Genomic DNA, 15,115 nt, shown 5'->3' on the forward strand with positions numbered 1-15,115 from the left:
ACAGGTGATACCTGAATTATGGCCAAATTCTACCTTGCTCAAGAGCCTTTACCAGAGATGTTGAAGCAAATACTTAGATTGGATGACAAAGGCTGCCTTAGTTTCATCAGTTCTGGAAACTCCATTGACTCAGGAATCCCACATGCAAGTCCCCCAAACCTTCCAGTTATGTGTTAAAGTTGACGTAGAAGCAGTCTCTACTCCTTAGGATTGGAAGTAAGGACTCACCCTAGTTCTGGGATCTTGTGATTGGTCATGACCCTGGTGAAGTCCTGTGTCTTTCTGCATTGTCTACACTAAACCCAACACTATTTGGAGGGCAGGAGTGTGCCTGCAGTACCTTGAATTACACGGCCCCCGCCCCATATTGGTACTTGTTTTGGCCTTGATTGCTTATCCTGTAGCCTGCTTGGTCTCCCCAGAGTCCATCCAGGAGTGGAGCCTTTGCCTTCTCTTCTTGTCAATCACCAGATCCTGATCCCTGTATTTTTCCCTCTTAGAAGACACTGCTGACCCAGAACAGTTCCTAGTTGCTATCTGGTTAGGATCAATGTAATATCTCTCACTACTTGGTTTTGACTTTCAAACTGGGCCCCCTGGAACAGATGGGGACCCTGTGCTGGGGCTATGCAGTGCAGCTGGGTTAGTTCCTCCAGTGGATGCTGGTGGGCTGCCAAAATCACCATTTAGGACTGAGGTACTCATTCCCCCAGCTATTGGGAGAGTGGGCAACTGAAGCTCTCAGCAGAGTTGCTCTTCTGGAATTACCTTCAGCCTAAGATTGCCACCTCACCCAGTATCAGGTCTTCTCTCCTCTGCAGCCCGCATCCAGTGACTGGTCAATGCATAGAATAAAGGCCCAGCCCTTTTGCTTTGCCTCATGGTGGGACTGCTCAGGAGGGCCATCCCACTTTCAGAGCTCTTTTCCATCAACTCTTTCTCCTGGGCCCTGACTCAATCCCCTTCCTAGCCAGCCCCAATTGTCAAGGCACGGGCTCACCTTTTGTCAGAGCCCAGCACCAGATAAACAAATAGCATTCAGATAAACCTAATCTCCTTGAAGAAGATGATGCCGCATTATCAGGTCCTCCTTAATTGTTCCTAACAGTCTCTTGAGTACTCAAGGGTGGGGCTTGGGCCTCTCATTTTTTTTCTTCTAAGTTTAATAACACAGATGACCTTGGACAAAACCAGTTTGTCCAGTTCACTGGCTTGTTAATTAACCCTCAAAATAATGTTAGCTGGAGAGTTTCAGGGTCAGGAGTTTCTTTGTCCCCCTTCAAGGGAACCCAAGATTTAGAAATCCTTGCTTGTAAAAACCTATCCACTGGGAGTTATTTGCATTATCAAAGAGTTCTTTGCTCTACAGGAGGACTGATGAAAGGTTCCTTAAATAGCAAACTCCTTAGGTAAATGGAAAATACGGTTCAATTGACACTTTTAAACACAGGTGTTGCCTAAAGCCAATTACAACTGTAGGTTCCCCCACCTCACTTTGGTTTTCAAGAGCTTGGATTTCCAGGGCAGGACCACCTTCTGAAGCCCACAGGCTGAGCAGGGGCAGAGGAAGACAACAGCCAGGGAAGAAATCCGAGCACTAATCTGGAGTCCTCAAAGCCTGGGTGGGGTCTTTGCTCGCCTTGCAGGAACCTTTACCTCTTCTGCCCAGAGTGGCAGAAATGAATTATTTTTTTCACTTCCCTCTGATGGTTTAGAAAAGCCATCTATATTATTGATTTAAGAAAGCTACAAACATCCATCCATCTTTCACAGATGATTAGTTTATTGCTAGAGCTACACCCCCTGAATTTTAAAACACTACAAAATCAGGGGGAGACAAAAAGACAGAAACCAGGGATGGTCAAAGATTTTTTTGCCTAATGAACTCATAGAAATGGGGGGGAGGGAAACATTACCTTATTTAAATTCAAAAGAATGTTAATGTTTTTGTATTTATTACATAAGACCTTGTTCTACATTGAACAGAGGCTTAAGAATTCCTGTGTTCTTTTCAAAGTCACTCAGTAATTATAATAAACTTGCTTTCATCTTGGAGTGAAATAAAAATGGCTTTCCCCTTTACAAACGATTTTAAATCTTTGCGCGTTCAAATGCATTGATCTATTTGGTAACTTCATTATTGGGTATGTCTTCATTTCTTGGCCTCTTGTCTTCAGTATTTACCTAGAGGGAGCTCAGACGTCAATGTTAACTGAAATATGAAGTCAGTATAGATGGACATCCAAGATGTTAAGTTTTACATCAGAAAATTTTAGAACACTCCTTTAAGCATTTACTGTATTAGACTCAGGGAATCAGACTAAAAGGGCGCTTGCAAGTGGTTTGGTCCAACCCCTCACTTTCGATGAAGAATCTTAAGTGAGGAAAAGTAAAATGACTTCCCTGAAACCACATGGCAATTCAGCAGCAGATCTGGACTTGAACTTAGGTCACTTCATTCCTGGTGCAGTGCTGTGTCCTACATTAGTCAAATCACATCAGTACTGTTCCTTTGGGGGTTTGTTGATACACCCCACTATGCAATCCTCTGGTTCTTCTGCGAAAACCTCACCTTCTGATAGAGCCACCAGCTTCTTGAGGGCATGTGCTCATGGTCTTTAACTTCAAAGGTGCAGCTCAAATTCCTGTTCTCCCATGAAGCTTCAGAGCCTACCAGAGTGTTTTTCTTCCTCTCCTGTCCTCCTCAGCACTAATGACTACCCAGTTTTTTTTCTTTTTCCTGCACTATTTTTTGAGAATTTATCAGGTGCCTTGTATGAATGTTTCCTCTGTTCCACCATTGAACTCCCAGTCTCTGGTAGATTCTGCCTTCAGACTGTCTCTTGCTTCCAGCCCCTTTATTCCTTTTCCACTGCCACTCTCCTTGGTCATTCTGTTCTTCACCTCAACTGCTCTATAGTCCCCAAACTGGTTTCCCTGTACTCCATCCCGGTTTCCTCTGCCCAGTCTAGATTAGTCTTCCTGATAACTCCCACCATGTCACTCTTATACTCAGATTCTTCTGTGCCACCCCTTGGCCAGTCTACTTATCTACAAATATCTCAGCTTTGCATTCAAGGCCCCAGAAATAAAGGCTTGAACTTTATTTGACAGTCCTATCACCCATTCTTCCCCTCATATAACCAATACACTAAACTTGCACTGTCCAAAAAAGGCAGCCACTAGCCACATATGGCCATTGAGCACTTGAAATATGTCCAGTCCAAATTGAAATGCACTGTAAGTTTAAAATACATTCCAGATGTCAAAGACTTGGCAAGAAAAAATAATGTAAATGATCTCATTAACAATTATTATATTGATTACATGTTGAGATGGGTGTGGCTAAACCACACTGACTATTTTTTTCAGCTCTCTCTTAGGCCCACAGTCCTACTCTCTCCCCTTTCTGCATGACTGAGCTTTAGCCTACTCGCGAGGAATGCACCCAAACCAGATGAGTTCCCTATCAACTTTTACCCTTGTCTTCATCTGAAATGAAAACTGGAAGAATGCCTTTTGCTGATGCAGGTGGTTAATGGTCATGAGACCCCCAGAGGAAGGAAAAACCCCTGGTTTCCATCCAGTGTGGGTGTGCTTCTCTCTAGCAGTCAGGTTTTATTTTTAGCTCTGGCCCCTTTAAAGCCCCCTATACCCTTTTCCATACCCTGTGGTATGGAGTACAACTGCGAATGTGGAATGTCGCGTCAGCCTGATCCCACCTGTATGTAAGTTACCCTCAATAAGCTTCATAATTGCACTTCATGGAGTTGCCTGCTTTGTTTTTCGGTCTCAAGTTTGGAGGATGTTATTCAATATTTCTGCCTTCCAACAAAATGATAATATTTTGTACATTTGGATTACATAAAATATTTTATTAAACTTAATTTCACCTTTTAAAACCTTTTAAAATGTGGCTATTAAAAATTAAAATTATACTTGTGACTAACATTATATTTCTACTGGACAGTGCCTCCCTAGACAAATCAGACTACTGTATCTCCTGAATTTACCTCACATTTTCCTGCCTTCATTCACACTGTTTCTACCATCTGGCACATCCACCCTTCTCTGCCGGTCAGATTCTGTTCTACCCTTGGTTAAAGGTCTGTCTCAGGCGCTATATACGTTATGGAATGTGTCTTCATCACCAATTGCATGTGCTTTCTCTCTGGAAGCAGCATAGTGGGATAGTGAAGAGTATAGACTCTGGAGCCAGATTGCCTGGGTTCATTTCACATGTATAAAGTGATGATGATACTAACTACTGCAGAAATTTTTTAGATTAAATAAGAAAATGTTTATGTAATATTAATACAGCATCTAGTACAAGATTAGAGCTCAATAAGTACTTTAAATTCACAGCTGCTTACTATGAAGGAGTCAAGCTACCCCAGCTATGCCCAATGACAACTCTACTTCCTTGCTGGGGATGGGGTGGGGTGGATTCAGTACTTTGGAATGGACTCTTCTATTTGTCACACCCTTACGTCTACAAAATGCCTGTGGCTTGTCTCAAACTCTTTATTGTCTGCTGATTATACACAGGACAACTGAGAGAGAGGGTAGACATTCCCCCTTGGTACCTTTCTGTTGGGCTCAAGTATCTCTTATAGACCTTGTCTGATAGCCTTTTAAAGAAATGATAAGGAAGTGATAAAGAACAACCTTCCATTAAATATTTCAACTCTAGGGAGCCACTCTGCAGAATTCTCATTTGCTCATTGATTTAAAAAAGTTCAGTCAGTTGGAACTCTCCCATTGGAAAGTGCAATTTGCGTGACTCTTCTCCAAGACAGCCTTTCCAGAGCACCCAAGAAGCTTGAGGAGTTTACGAATTATTGATATAATGTAAACCAAGATTTTTCAAGAAGATTCCCTGGATGATGGATTTTCCAAGTCATTTGTGCAACAACTAAATTAAAAATATAAAGCCTCAGAGGAAAGTGGTAAACACATCTTAGCACTTACTCAAAACCCATTAAAGTTTTCTAAAGACACCAAAGCAAAGTAACCCAATCTTTACCCCCAAACTAGAATTCTTCTAGCAATAATATAACATGACAAGAATAACTCTGGTGAATAAAACTACATGTTGAATTCTCCCCAGGGAAGGTCTGCATTTTGTGTAATGATTTCTCAACAATATTTTTTAGAAGCAGAGAATATTATGTTGTCAGGGCAGTGACACTGCAGATATGCTCCAGGAAACTCTTTCATTACAAGCTTCTGTTTGCAGACACATTTTTTTTCGTGAGCCTGTAAAAGCTGGTTGCAACTGATATACTACATACTTTTAATTAATTTGATGGAATGGGTTTGAATTGCCTGAAGTTACTGGCATGTGTACCTTCACTTTTCACTAACTCCTCAGCTCTGGTAGACACTGATTTGTGTGGTTGCCTGGTTCAAAAATGCCCCTTCTCTGGAAGCATCTCACTGCTGGTTGCAATAAGGTGGAAGCATCTCATTGACTGTGCTTCTGTCTCAGGAGTAGGGTGTGGAGCCATCAGATTCTCTCTCAGGAATTTAAACTTGTAATAGATAGGAGGAAGCTTTGGAGCTGATTCATTGTAAAGGTGGAATCTACAGAAAAGTTCTCTGACCTCTTGCTGCTAAAACGCCATATTCTCTCTGGATCTTGCTCACATCCTTCTACCTCTTTATTCTTCTGTTAAGTTAATCTCTTATGATTAAATTTGTCAGAGATGATTTCTGGTGCTTGCAAATGAGAAAAGCCTTAATCAGAGACCCACCCAAGGTTTCCAGGGGGAAGTCATCCACTCTTCCATTGATGATCCGTAACACAGACAGGGCACATGCCTGGTGGTCAGTGAGACAGCAGAAGGCTTTGAATAGTGCTTCCCTGGTGGCCTCTCTAAGCTGGTGTCAAAGGCCAGGATGGAGCTTATGGGATAACTGTGTTAGCCCAGTTGCCCCTGTAGAGAGTGAGGCTTAAAGAGCTACATCTCAAATAATACCTCCACCAAGGTATCTTTGTTACTCTGGCTAGAAGGGATAGCTCCCTTCTCTAAACTCTCACCAGCCTTTGTTTATAACCATCATCTGGCTTTTATCACCTTCTGCATTTCCCTGCAGTCATCTGAGAACTAGTCCTCTCTCTCCTATGGCTGGAAGACTGTAAACTCTTGGAGGGCACGGGTGGTGTCTATGGATCCTGCACATTGTCCTATACATTTCGGTATGTAGTTCCTGAGTGGTCAACAAGTCTGACCTGAAGGTTTTCTATGTGTCCAGCTGGAGGTTTAGGGATGGGGAATGGGGAAAGAACCCACAATAGGCTTGGATGCTCTAGATGGACAGATAGGACTGACCCAATTGAATGATAGAAAACAGGGTATAATCAGGTATTAGGTGGCATGTTTGAGAGGCAGCTCAGCCTGGGCTGAAAAAACTAGCATATCAGACTCCAGGCAATAATGAGCTCTGCTATTTCGGGATTCTAACTTATTCACCTTCCAGGTTGAGAAGACCTAGTGGGTCATTTTCTCTAATTAACACCCCACAGGAACAAAACTATTCCATCAGGCTTCCCCCTTGGATGATAGATATTTACTGTTCAACCTCATATATGGGCTGCGAGTTTTTCAGGTCTTCTCTGCATCATCAGATTGTTACAATAATACTTTGTAGTTATGGGAAACCTTTATTTCCGAGTATTTTTGGCCCTGCTGTCTCGTTTATCTTCACCACAGTCAGCCCCACTCAGGGGCAAGAATCATCACGCCCCTTTTACAGACAGCACAGAGGTTTTAGCACTGTCGTGAGCCCACAGTGCAAATTAGGGAAAGAGGGACCTGGTGCTAGAACTCGTGTCTGCTGGTCTTTGTCCTGTTGATCAATTCAGATAATCTGGGGACTGTGTTGGACCCTGCCCTGTCGTACCAGGGCATCCCCACCCCTGTGGGCTCAGAAATGCTGTCCGCTGATGCTCATGAGGTAGAATTATGAACCTAGGAGTCACCTCATTTTATCAGCGTCAAGGACAAATTTAACAGCAGCAAAGGATAAAGCCTTCATTCTGAAAGTTGAGTTTTACTTGTAAATTGGACTTTTCTGAATTTGGCTCAGGTGGCATTAAAGAGCTGTGGTTCAGGGCCACACAGAGAGCAGCTGTGAGTGGTTTGCTGGCTGGGACGGGGTGGCATCTTCCTGGGAGGCAGAAGCTGAGAGTAAATGAGGACCATGTGGAGAAGCTGCTAGAAGCTGCCCACTGAGTTAGGAAGCCCACCTGACTGGTGGGTGGGATTATTTTAATTGCCTTCTTAAAAAAAGAGCTGGTGCAAAATTTGCTAAAATCTGCATTAAATGTGATTTTTCACACACCAAGGGGAGCTGCCAGAACAGAACACATATGCTCCCGTGGAGCCAGCCCTCTTGGGTCTGGAAGTGAGCAGCAGGGCCTCTCTCCACCACCATGACTCAACTGGCTTTAAAATTCCATGTGTAAGATCAAAATTACACAAGGCCAAGACACCGTCTGGTGCAGCCAACCTGGGAGATTGTATTTTGGAAAGAAAGCTTTTGTGCCTCATTTCAAGACATGAAAAGAAGCCAAACTGAGGAGCTTGGGAAGAAGATAGAGGTGGGTAAAGGAGCAGAACTGGAGCCCTGAATTAATCTGACATACTGCCTTTTTTTTTTTTTTTTGCTGTATTGTCTTCATTGCTGCACGCGGGCCTTCTCTAGTTGCGGCTAGCAGGGGCTACTCTTCATTGCGGTGCACGTGCTTCTCATTGTGGTGGCCTCTCTTGTTGTGGAGCACAGGCTGTAGACGTGCGGGCTTCAGCAGTTGTGGCGCACGGGCCCAGAAGTTGTGGCTCGTGGCCTCTAGAGCACGGGCTCAGTAGTTGTGGTGCACGGGCTTAGCTGCTCCGCGGCATGTGGGATCTTCCCAGACCAGGGCTCGAACCTGTGTCCCCTGCACTGGCAGGTGGATTCTTAACCACTGCACCACCAGGGAAGTCCCTGACATACTGCTTTTGAAATTTAAAAAAAAGAATAATGTAGAAAAAAATCCAAGGAATTATTGCTCTCCAAAGGGAGAGCTGGGTCCAATGACAAAGGGATTCGTGTGTGAAGATTTTTGGCTGTACACTTCCATTGAGATTTTGGGAACTCTGTTGCTTGCTTTTTAGTGTCCTGCTAGGGGGCATCATTCACTTTCTCCAAAAGGATGATTTTTAAACTAATAAAATCTGGTCATTGCAAAGCTTCCCCCAGGGAATCTACTTATAGGCACAGCCAGGTTTAAGAATTGTCTTGAAGGTAATAGCTGGGAGAGCTGAGTCAGAACTGAGGTTCAAGATCAACCTCTACCTTGGGTCTTTGTTTTTTTTGTTTGTTTGTTTTTTGCTGTTGTTGGCTATTTTTGGTTTGTTTTTGTGGGAGTAGGGTAGGAAGGTGGGACATGAGCTTTCAGAATTCCAAGGGATTTTTTTGTTTTTGTTTTGTCTGGTTCAGCTGCAGGGAAGCTGTAGGTAGGGCCAAGCTGTCCTACTTGTAAGAGTTTGGTAGGCTTCCCTCTATACTGTGGACTCTTACCTGGTGTCCTGGACGGGAACCCATAGATCTCAATTCAGGCTGCCTTGGTGGTTGTTTTGTTTTGTTTTAATGGACCCTGGGCTGAGGATTGATTTTTCTCTAATAAGTAAGTTAAAACAAATTAACAACAAACAGTAGAACAATCTATGGAATTGTTGGGCTGTACTAATGTAGGTAAGCTTCTGGTCTTGCTTCTCTGGATGGCCCTTTCAAAGGAGAGATTGGGAGGTCTGCAAAATCTGGGACCTGGATGTTGACTCCCTCTGCTACTCATAGCACCTCATCATCTCCCCATTTTCTAGGATGGAGATTTTTAAGTGATATTTAGGTGTGGTACATGCTAACTAACATACATGCTTCCTTTTTGCATTGGTTCATTGTTCCTATTCAGCTCTCTACTCAGTTTGATCATCATGTAGTTCAATAGACACTTTAATCATACTGCCTGTGAAATCTTGGGAATCCTGAGTTGAATAAGACCTCTTCAGGTGCTTCTCACTTTAGCACAATGATTCAAAACCATGGTGGGGTGAGGTGGGGACTCCCCCATCCCTTGCCCCAACACACACGCCTGCCAGGGGCGTTTGGCAAATGTCTAAAGACATTTTTGGTTGTCATCATTTGGGAGGGCAGTGCTACTGGCATATAGTGGGTGGAGGCCAGGGATGCTGCTGAACACCCTACAGTACATGAAACAGCCCCCAACAGCAAATGATTATCTGGCCCCAAATGACAACTGTGTTGAGGTTGAGAAACCCTGCTGTTGCAGAGGAGGTACACATGGAATAAACAGTTACGTTATGTGGGGTGTATGCAAAAGTAGATTAAGTACAAGGTATCAAAGCAAGTATGTGTGTGTGGGAGAGAGGGGACATTGGGGAAAGCTTGTTGGGAAGTGACTCCAAATCATGATTTTTACTTAATGCCTTTGTAATCAACTGTCCAAGAATGACTTTGAAAGTTTATTAGTTAAGAACTACATATTAGGAATTTTTCTTTTCTTTTTGCACAACTCTCTGGGTAATTTAATCAAATATTTCTGATGACTTTATATCTTCCCTTACCAAAAAATTTCCCCAAAGAACCAGGGAGAGGTATAAAAAGGAAAGGATCCATTCAACCTTATTCTTTGCTTCTCAGTAGGGAAATGTCTAGCCTACTCTCACCTGTGTTTTTCTTCCACCTGGACTCTCCTTCCCTTCTCTCCTTCAAGGTTTAGCCTCATAACCCTTGGTCCACGACACCTTCGCTTGGAGATTTCAGTCCATAGTGACTGATCTATTCCCTGAATTCCTTAGAGCCTCGTTGCCTCTCTCTTCCTACCTACACGTCTCTTGGGTGTGGGTGTGTTTCCACCTAGATTGTGGACTCCTCAAGCACAGGGACCATGCCCTCCATTGGTACATCCTTCTACAGCATAGAACACCATTCTGGATCCTGATTTATACTCAAGGTAGGAGAAGGAGAAAGACATTCAGGAAAGATGTTAGAAAATTAACATCTTCCTGTGACACTGGACTGACGGATACAGCACATTTTATCCTTCCAAAGTCTCTGGATTGTGTCTTATAATAAAGTCTAAAAGTTTAATCTCTGTTTAGTAGGCACAGCATGCAAAAAATAAATTGCTATTATTATTATTAGCATTTTCTTACTAACAGATTTTTCAGAAGCTGTTTCCATATCAAGCAGATCAACCTTTCTGTTGTCATAGAGACAAAGATCTTTATATAACCATGGGCAAGGTGAGATTTTTATTTTCTCTCTCCCTCCTTCGACTTGTCTGGAACTAATAACAAAAGGAAAAGGACATTTTTAAAATTAATTCTTTTCCTTTACTTTTTTTTTCTCCAATTAAAATGAGTGAATACATGGGTGGCTTTTTTTTTTTTTTTTGTATCACATTTTAGATTTTAAATACCTAAGTTTTTAATAAAACGTTATTGGGCTGGAAAGATCTGAACAATTGAACAAAGCCATTTTCAAAATTTGCAAGCAGTGGGCTTATCAATGATAAGCAATTATTATCCATTTTCCTTTTTTTTTTTTTTTTTAACCAAATAGTGGACTTTAGATGGAAGTCTTATAAGGCAGGACTACCAAGGCCTGAAATGATTAAAACATGCACTAGCATCTACTGAGGGGCCAGTGATGAATTTTAAGGTGCTCTGTGGTACTCGCCTCCTCCAACCCCCAGAATTGAGAAAGCTACCCTTCTCTCTGCAGAATCAGACCCTGTGGATAACAGTGCAAGACCACATCCCTCTTATCCCTTATCTCATAATTTCAGCTCTCTTCTTTTTATGAACTCCCAATAACTTGTTATTCATGGCATTTTCTATCTTGTAATTACTGTTTACCACTTCATTCATTCATCATCAAGAAAAGAGGATTTAAGCAGAACCCATTCACTTTTTCTTTCCTTTGCTTCAATGTTAAGTTACACCTTCATCCATCTGTCTTCTTCTGCCAGAGCTCAGAAGTATCCCTCTCTTTTAAGATTAACCCTTCCCCTCTGATCTGACACTGATGCCTTCCTCCCACTCCCATGGGCATCTTATACCATCATCCCTTGTGTCTTCAATCTGTCCTTCTCCATGGATTCCTTCCTCTACTCCTTTTTTGAAGACAAAACAAAACAAACAAAACAAAAAATTTTTTCTTAATCTTGTTTATTTTTCCATATCTCAGACTTTGAAGTTTTAATCTGATCACAGCTGCCTTTTGCAATAAATAGGTACTGTCTGTGTGTGTGTGTGTGTGTGTGTGTGTGTGTGTGTGTGTGTGTGTCAGGGGTGTCGGAGGGGATGGAAAAGAGAAGTGTATGGCACAAAGAAGTTTTAAACATGCTTCCTGCTTTCCAGAAGATTATATCCTCCATGGAGGAATACCTTGATTCTCAAACTTTAACATGCATCAGAATCACCTGGGGAGCTTGTTAAAATACAGATTGCTGGACTACACCTTCAGAGTTTCTGATGCAGAAACTGGGGCCTGAGTGTATGCATTTCTAACATTTCCCAGGTGGTACTTATGCTGCTGGTATGAGGAACATGGTCTTAAAGAAACTACCCTCCTATTCGTTCTATGCATCTCTCTTGTCATATGGATGTTGAAGTCACCTTATCATGCTGAAAAACTTACCCCCTTTTGGCTTTTATAGGCTCCACCTCCATAGGGTTGTCCCTTGAAGGATGAGGTCATCTCTCAATTATCTGATCCTTGGGAAGCCTGACTTTGTGCGGGTCAGAGTGCGTGCTGACCTAAGGGGTTTAAATGTCTAGGAGGAGATGCTGCTGGTGTGCATGCCAAGATAATGCATGTGAAGGGAGGGAGTCAAGGATCCTCTAGAATCCCACAGGCATGTTCAGAGCCTCGACAACTGGCTCCTTTTGGGGAGCGGGACTAGCCAGCCTCAGCATGCCAGCAGTACTTATATTGTACCTGTTTCCCACCTCCATCCCCAAACCTAGTCAACCCTATAAAATCTTTCTGAGGTGTTCGAGGCTTCTTTAAACTGTGCTGTGGGGCAGTGAGAGAATTTGTTTAGTTTTAGTCTTTTCACTTCAGCCTACTCCAGGGAAGAGGTACTGCTCTCCTGAGGCCAGTGTGGGTGTGGCAGCGGGAATTGTTGAGAGAGCTCAGTGAAAAGCTGAATCTGAAAGGAGCTGGGACTTGCCTCACCCATGCCTGCCTCACCCATGCCTGCCTCACCCATGCCTGTCTCCTGGTAGAAACCAGGAGGTTTTCTAACTCAGTGCCAATTTGGAGAAGCTGAAAAATTTTTTTCTTTTTTTAAGGAAGGGGTAATTTTCTTACAAAAACTAGCAAATATAAAAAGATAGCAGGTGAAGTCCTGTCTTTGCGACTCAATAGCTGTGGGACCTTGGGCAGATTTTTCCAACTCTTTGGATCTCAGGTTCTTATAACCTGTATGATAAGTACCAGGTGAGTGAGAAAGGCACAGTGTTAGTGGCACAGTCATCCATAAGAGCAAGATGGGAGGCTTGTCAGGGAAGGACAAGGGCTGGGACTTGGAAGGCAGCTTCTATGGATTTATTTATTGATTGAAACAAATTCTATTAGCATGGTCCTCACCTTCAGGGAATTGAGCTGACAAGATAATTAATGCAAACCAATTAATATAAGCCCCTCAACCTTTAAACCTTATCTCTCAACCACAAATATTCCCCAAAGGCCACTAACTCTCCCAGAGGAGAATCTCAGCCCTTCAGGAGGGTGGAGGAATTCCCTCCATGAAGCAGGCTCCTGACAGACTGCTGGGAGCCCAAGGAAATGGGGCGGGGGGGATCTCTTTCCTCCCCCAGCATGGAATTCCGTCACCTCTAACGTTTAGAACATAACCAACACCTCTACCAGCCTGGTGCCTTTTGGATACTTTTATAGTCTTCTTTTTTTTCTTTCCTTTTCTCTTTTAACAACTTTATCAAGATGTAATTTATATACCGTAAAATTCACCCATTTTAATTGTACATTGCGATGGTTTTTAGTATGTTCATGGAGTTGTGCAACCATCACCACCATCTAATTTTAGATAATTTTCATCACCACAAAAAGCAACAGCCATGAGCAGTCACTGGGCCTTCACTCCAACCTGATGGCTACTAATCTCCTTTCTGTCGATCTGGACATTTCATATAAATAGAACCATGTAATATGTGGTACCTTTTTTCGAAAAAGTGTCTGGTGACACTCCAATACACTAGTACCGAAGGCCGCCCTCTCCTCTTCAACCCATCACTACAGCAGCCCGCTTCCTCCACCTGCCTGCCAATGTCTACAGCTCCCTAAGGGGTGGTGTGCCAGAGCTGGAACTCAAGGCCTCACATCGATTCGGCAACCAGATTGAAATGCAAGTACATCTGATCAGACAACCAGGCTGAAATGCAAGTACATCTGGGGCTGGGGTGGAGCAATGGCTTGTATGCTCACTAAGGTGTAGGTGAGCACTGGTTGGGGGATGCGCCAGCCAGCAGTCCCCACTGAGTGACCAGGTCACCCCTGGACACTGGGCCCGAGCACCGCATTCCTAGAGGAACATAGGGTACCAGAGCGCACAGTAACCGTCGCCATCCTGGCTGGCCCAAGGCTCAAAGAACACGCAAGACTTCTCCGGACGGAGACAGCTGCCGACTGAGGAGCATGACACCCCGTCCGCTTCCAGCAGCTGCAGGGAGCGAGGCCACCCCGTGTGGCTTCCGGGCAGTTCCACGCCCCTGGCCGTGGCCCCAGCCAGGGTGAAAGCGCGGGCCTGGGGCCATCTGGGGCTGGAGGGTGCGCGGGACCCCGACCCCAGGTGTGGCGGGGCGTGGCAAAGACGCCAAGCTTGGGCTTATCACCCTGAGAGGTGGTGCAGTTCGGCAGGGCGAAGCGTCTTTCTCCTAGCATCCAGGTGAAGGGGACCAAAGAGCAGGGAGGCAAGGCGGCCGGAGCGAGCGAGGGTGCCAGGGCGGGGGCGCCGCGTACTCACAGTCGGCTGAGGCCGGCCCGCGGGCCGGGGCAGCGCAGGGCGCCGTCGGGCGGGCAGCTGCAGGGCTCGGGGCAGGGCTCCCCGCGCAGCGCCCGGGGCAGCAGCGGCGGCAGCAGCAGCAGCAGCAGCGGCCGGAGCGCGGGGGACCGCCGCCCCATGGCCGGGAGCCTGAGCGCGGGCTCCTGCGGCTGGGCCAGTGCCCGGGGCAGCCCGGGAGCGCGGCCCGCGCCCCTCTCCCCGCCCACTGGCCTGCCCTCCGGCTCCTCCCGCGCCGGCCCGCCTCTGCCCCCCGCCCCCCCATCCCCGACGGCGCCCCCGCTGCTGAGTCTCCGCTCTGCCTCGACCCAGGACAGTGGCCTGAGGGACCCCATCACCTCCTTTCTGCTGCGTTCCCCAGCCTGGCCTCTGCATCTCCAAATGGCCCTAGTTACAGGAGGTAGTGTGTGGAAGTGGTGAATGCTTTGGATACGGGAAGAGGTGGGGAGTTCTGAATTCTCGTCCCGGCTCTGCTGTAACTATGAGTGTGAAGTTGAGCGAGTCGTGTTCCTTTCCCGAATGTCTCTTATTTCATCTGTGAGAGGGACGGACTGATGATACTCGATACCAGCCCTGTCCGCTTCAGAAGGGGTGAAAGTGCCCAGCTCAGACGCTCCTCCTCCTCTCTTTCATTCTCAGCCCCCAAATCCTTTCCCGTTCTCTCCCAGCAACTCCTTCACGCTATGGGTAATCTCTGTGCTCCCAGCATCCCCGGTAATTTTTCTCGGTAGTAACCACTTTGCTCCTAACATAGTGATTTGAGCGCGCTCTCTACCTTCACTGTAGACTGTGAGGTCCTAGAAAGCAAAGTCCAGTTCAGATTTATTTTTATACTTCTGGCTTCTACATGGTAAGTCCTCAATAAAGATGTGTTGAATGAATGAAACTGCTATAATAATGTACAGCGGCCGCTGCAATGGGAGGCCCAGTATAGGCTAGACCCTGTGACAGGTTCTCTCCCTCACATCATGTCTAAGTTTCACCATAAACTAGAAGGGTGTTTGCAACGAGAAAAATGATGTC

General features: G+C 45.0%; 1 protein-coding gene across 1 annotated transcript in view; it reads right to left on the reverse strand.

Annotated features, from left to right (window-relative positions):
• LHCGR (luteinizing hormone/choriogonadotropin receptor) overlaps positions 1-14,288 on the reverse strand; it is a 61,568-nt gene extending 47,280 nt beyond the window's left edge. The window contains exon 1 of the mRNA XM_061168717.1: positions 14,057-14,288. Within this exon, the coding sequence (XP_061024700.1) occupies positions 14,057-14,214 (158 nt within the window). The 5' untranslated portion in view covers positions 14,215-14,288. The remainder of the gene's footprint in view (positions 1-14,056) is intronic.
• Positions 14,289-15,115: the final 827 nt, after the last annotated feature.

This window comes from Eubalaena glacialis, chromosome 14 (genome assembly GCF_028564815.1).
Source record: "Eubalaena glacialis isolate mEubGla1 chromosome 14, mEubGla1.1.hap2.+ XY, whole genome shotgun sequence".
NCBI lineage: Eukaryota > Metazoa > Chordata > Mammalia > Artiodactyla > Balaenidae > Eubalaena > Eubalaena glacialis.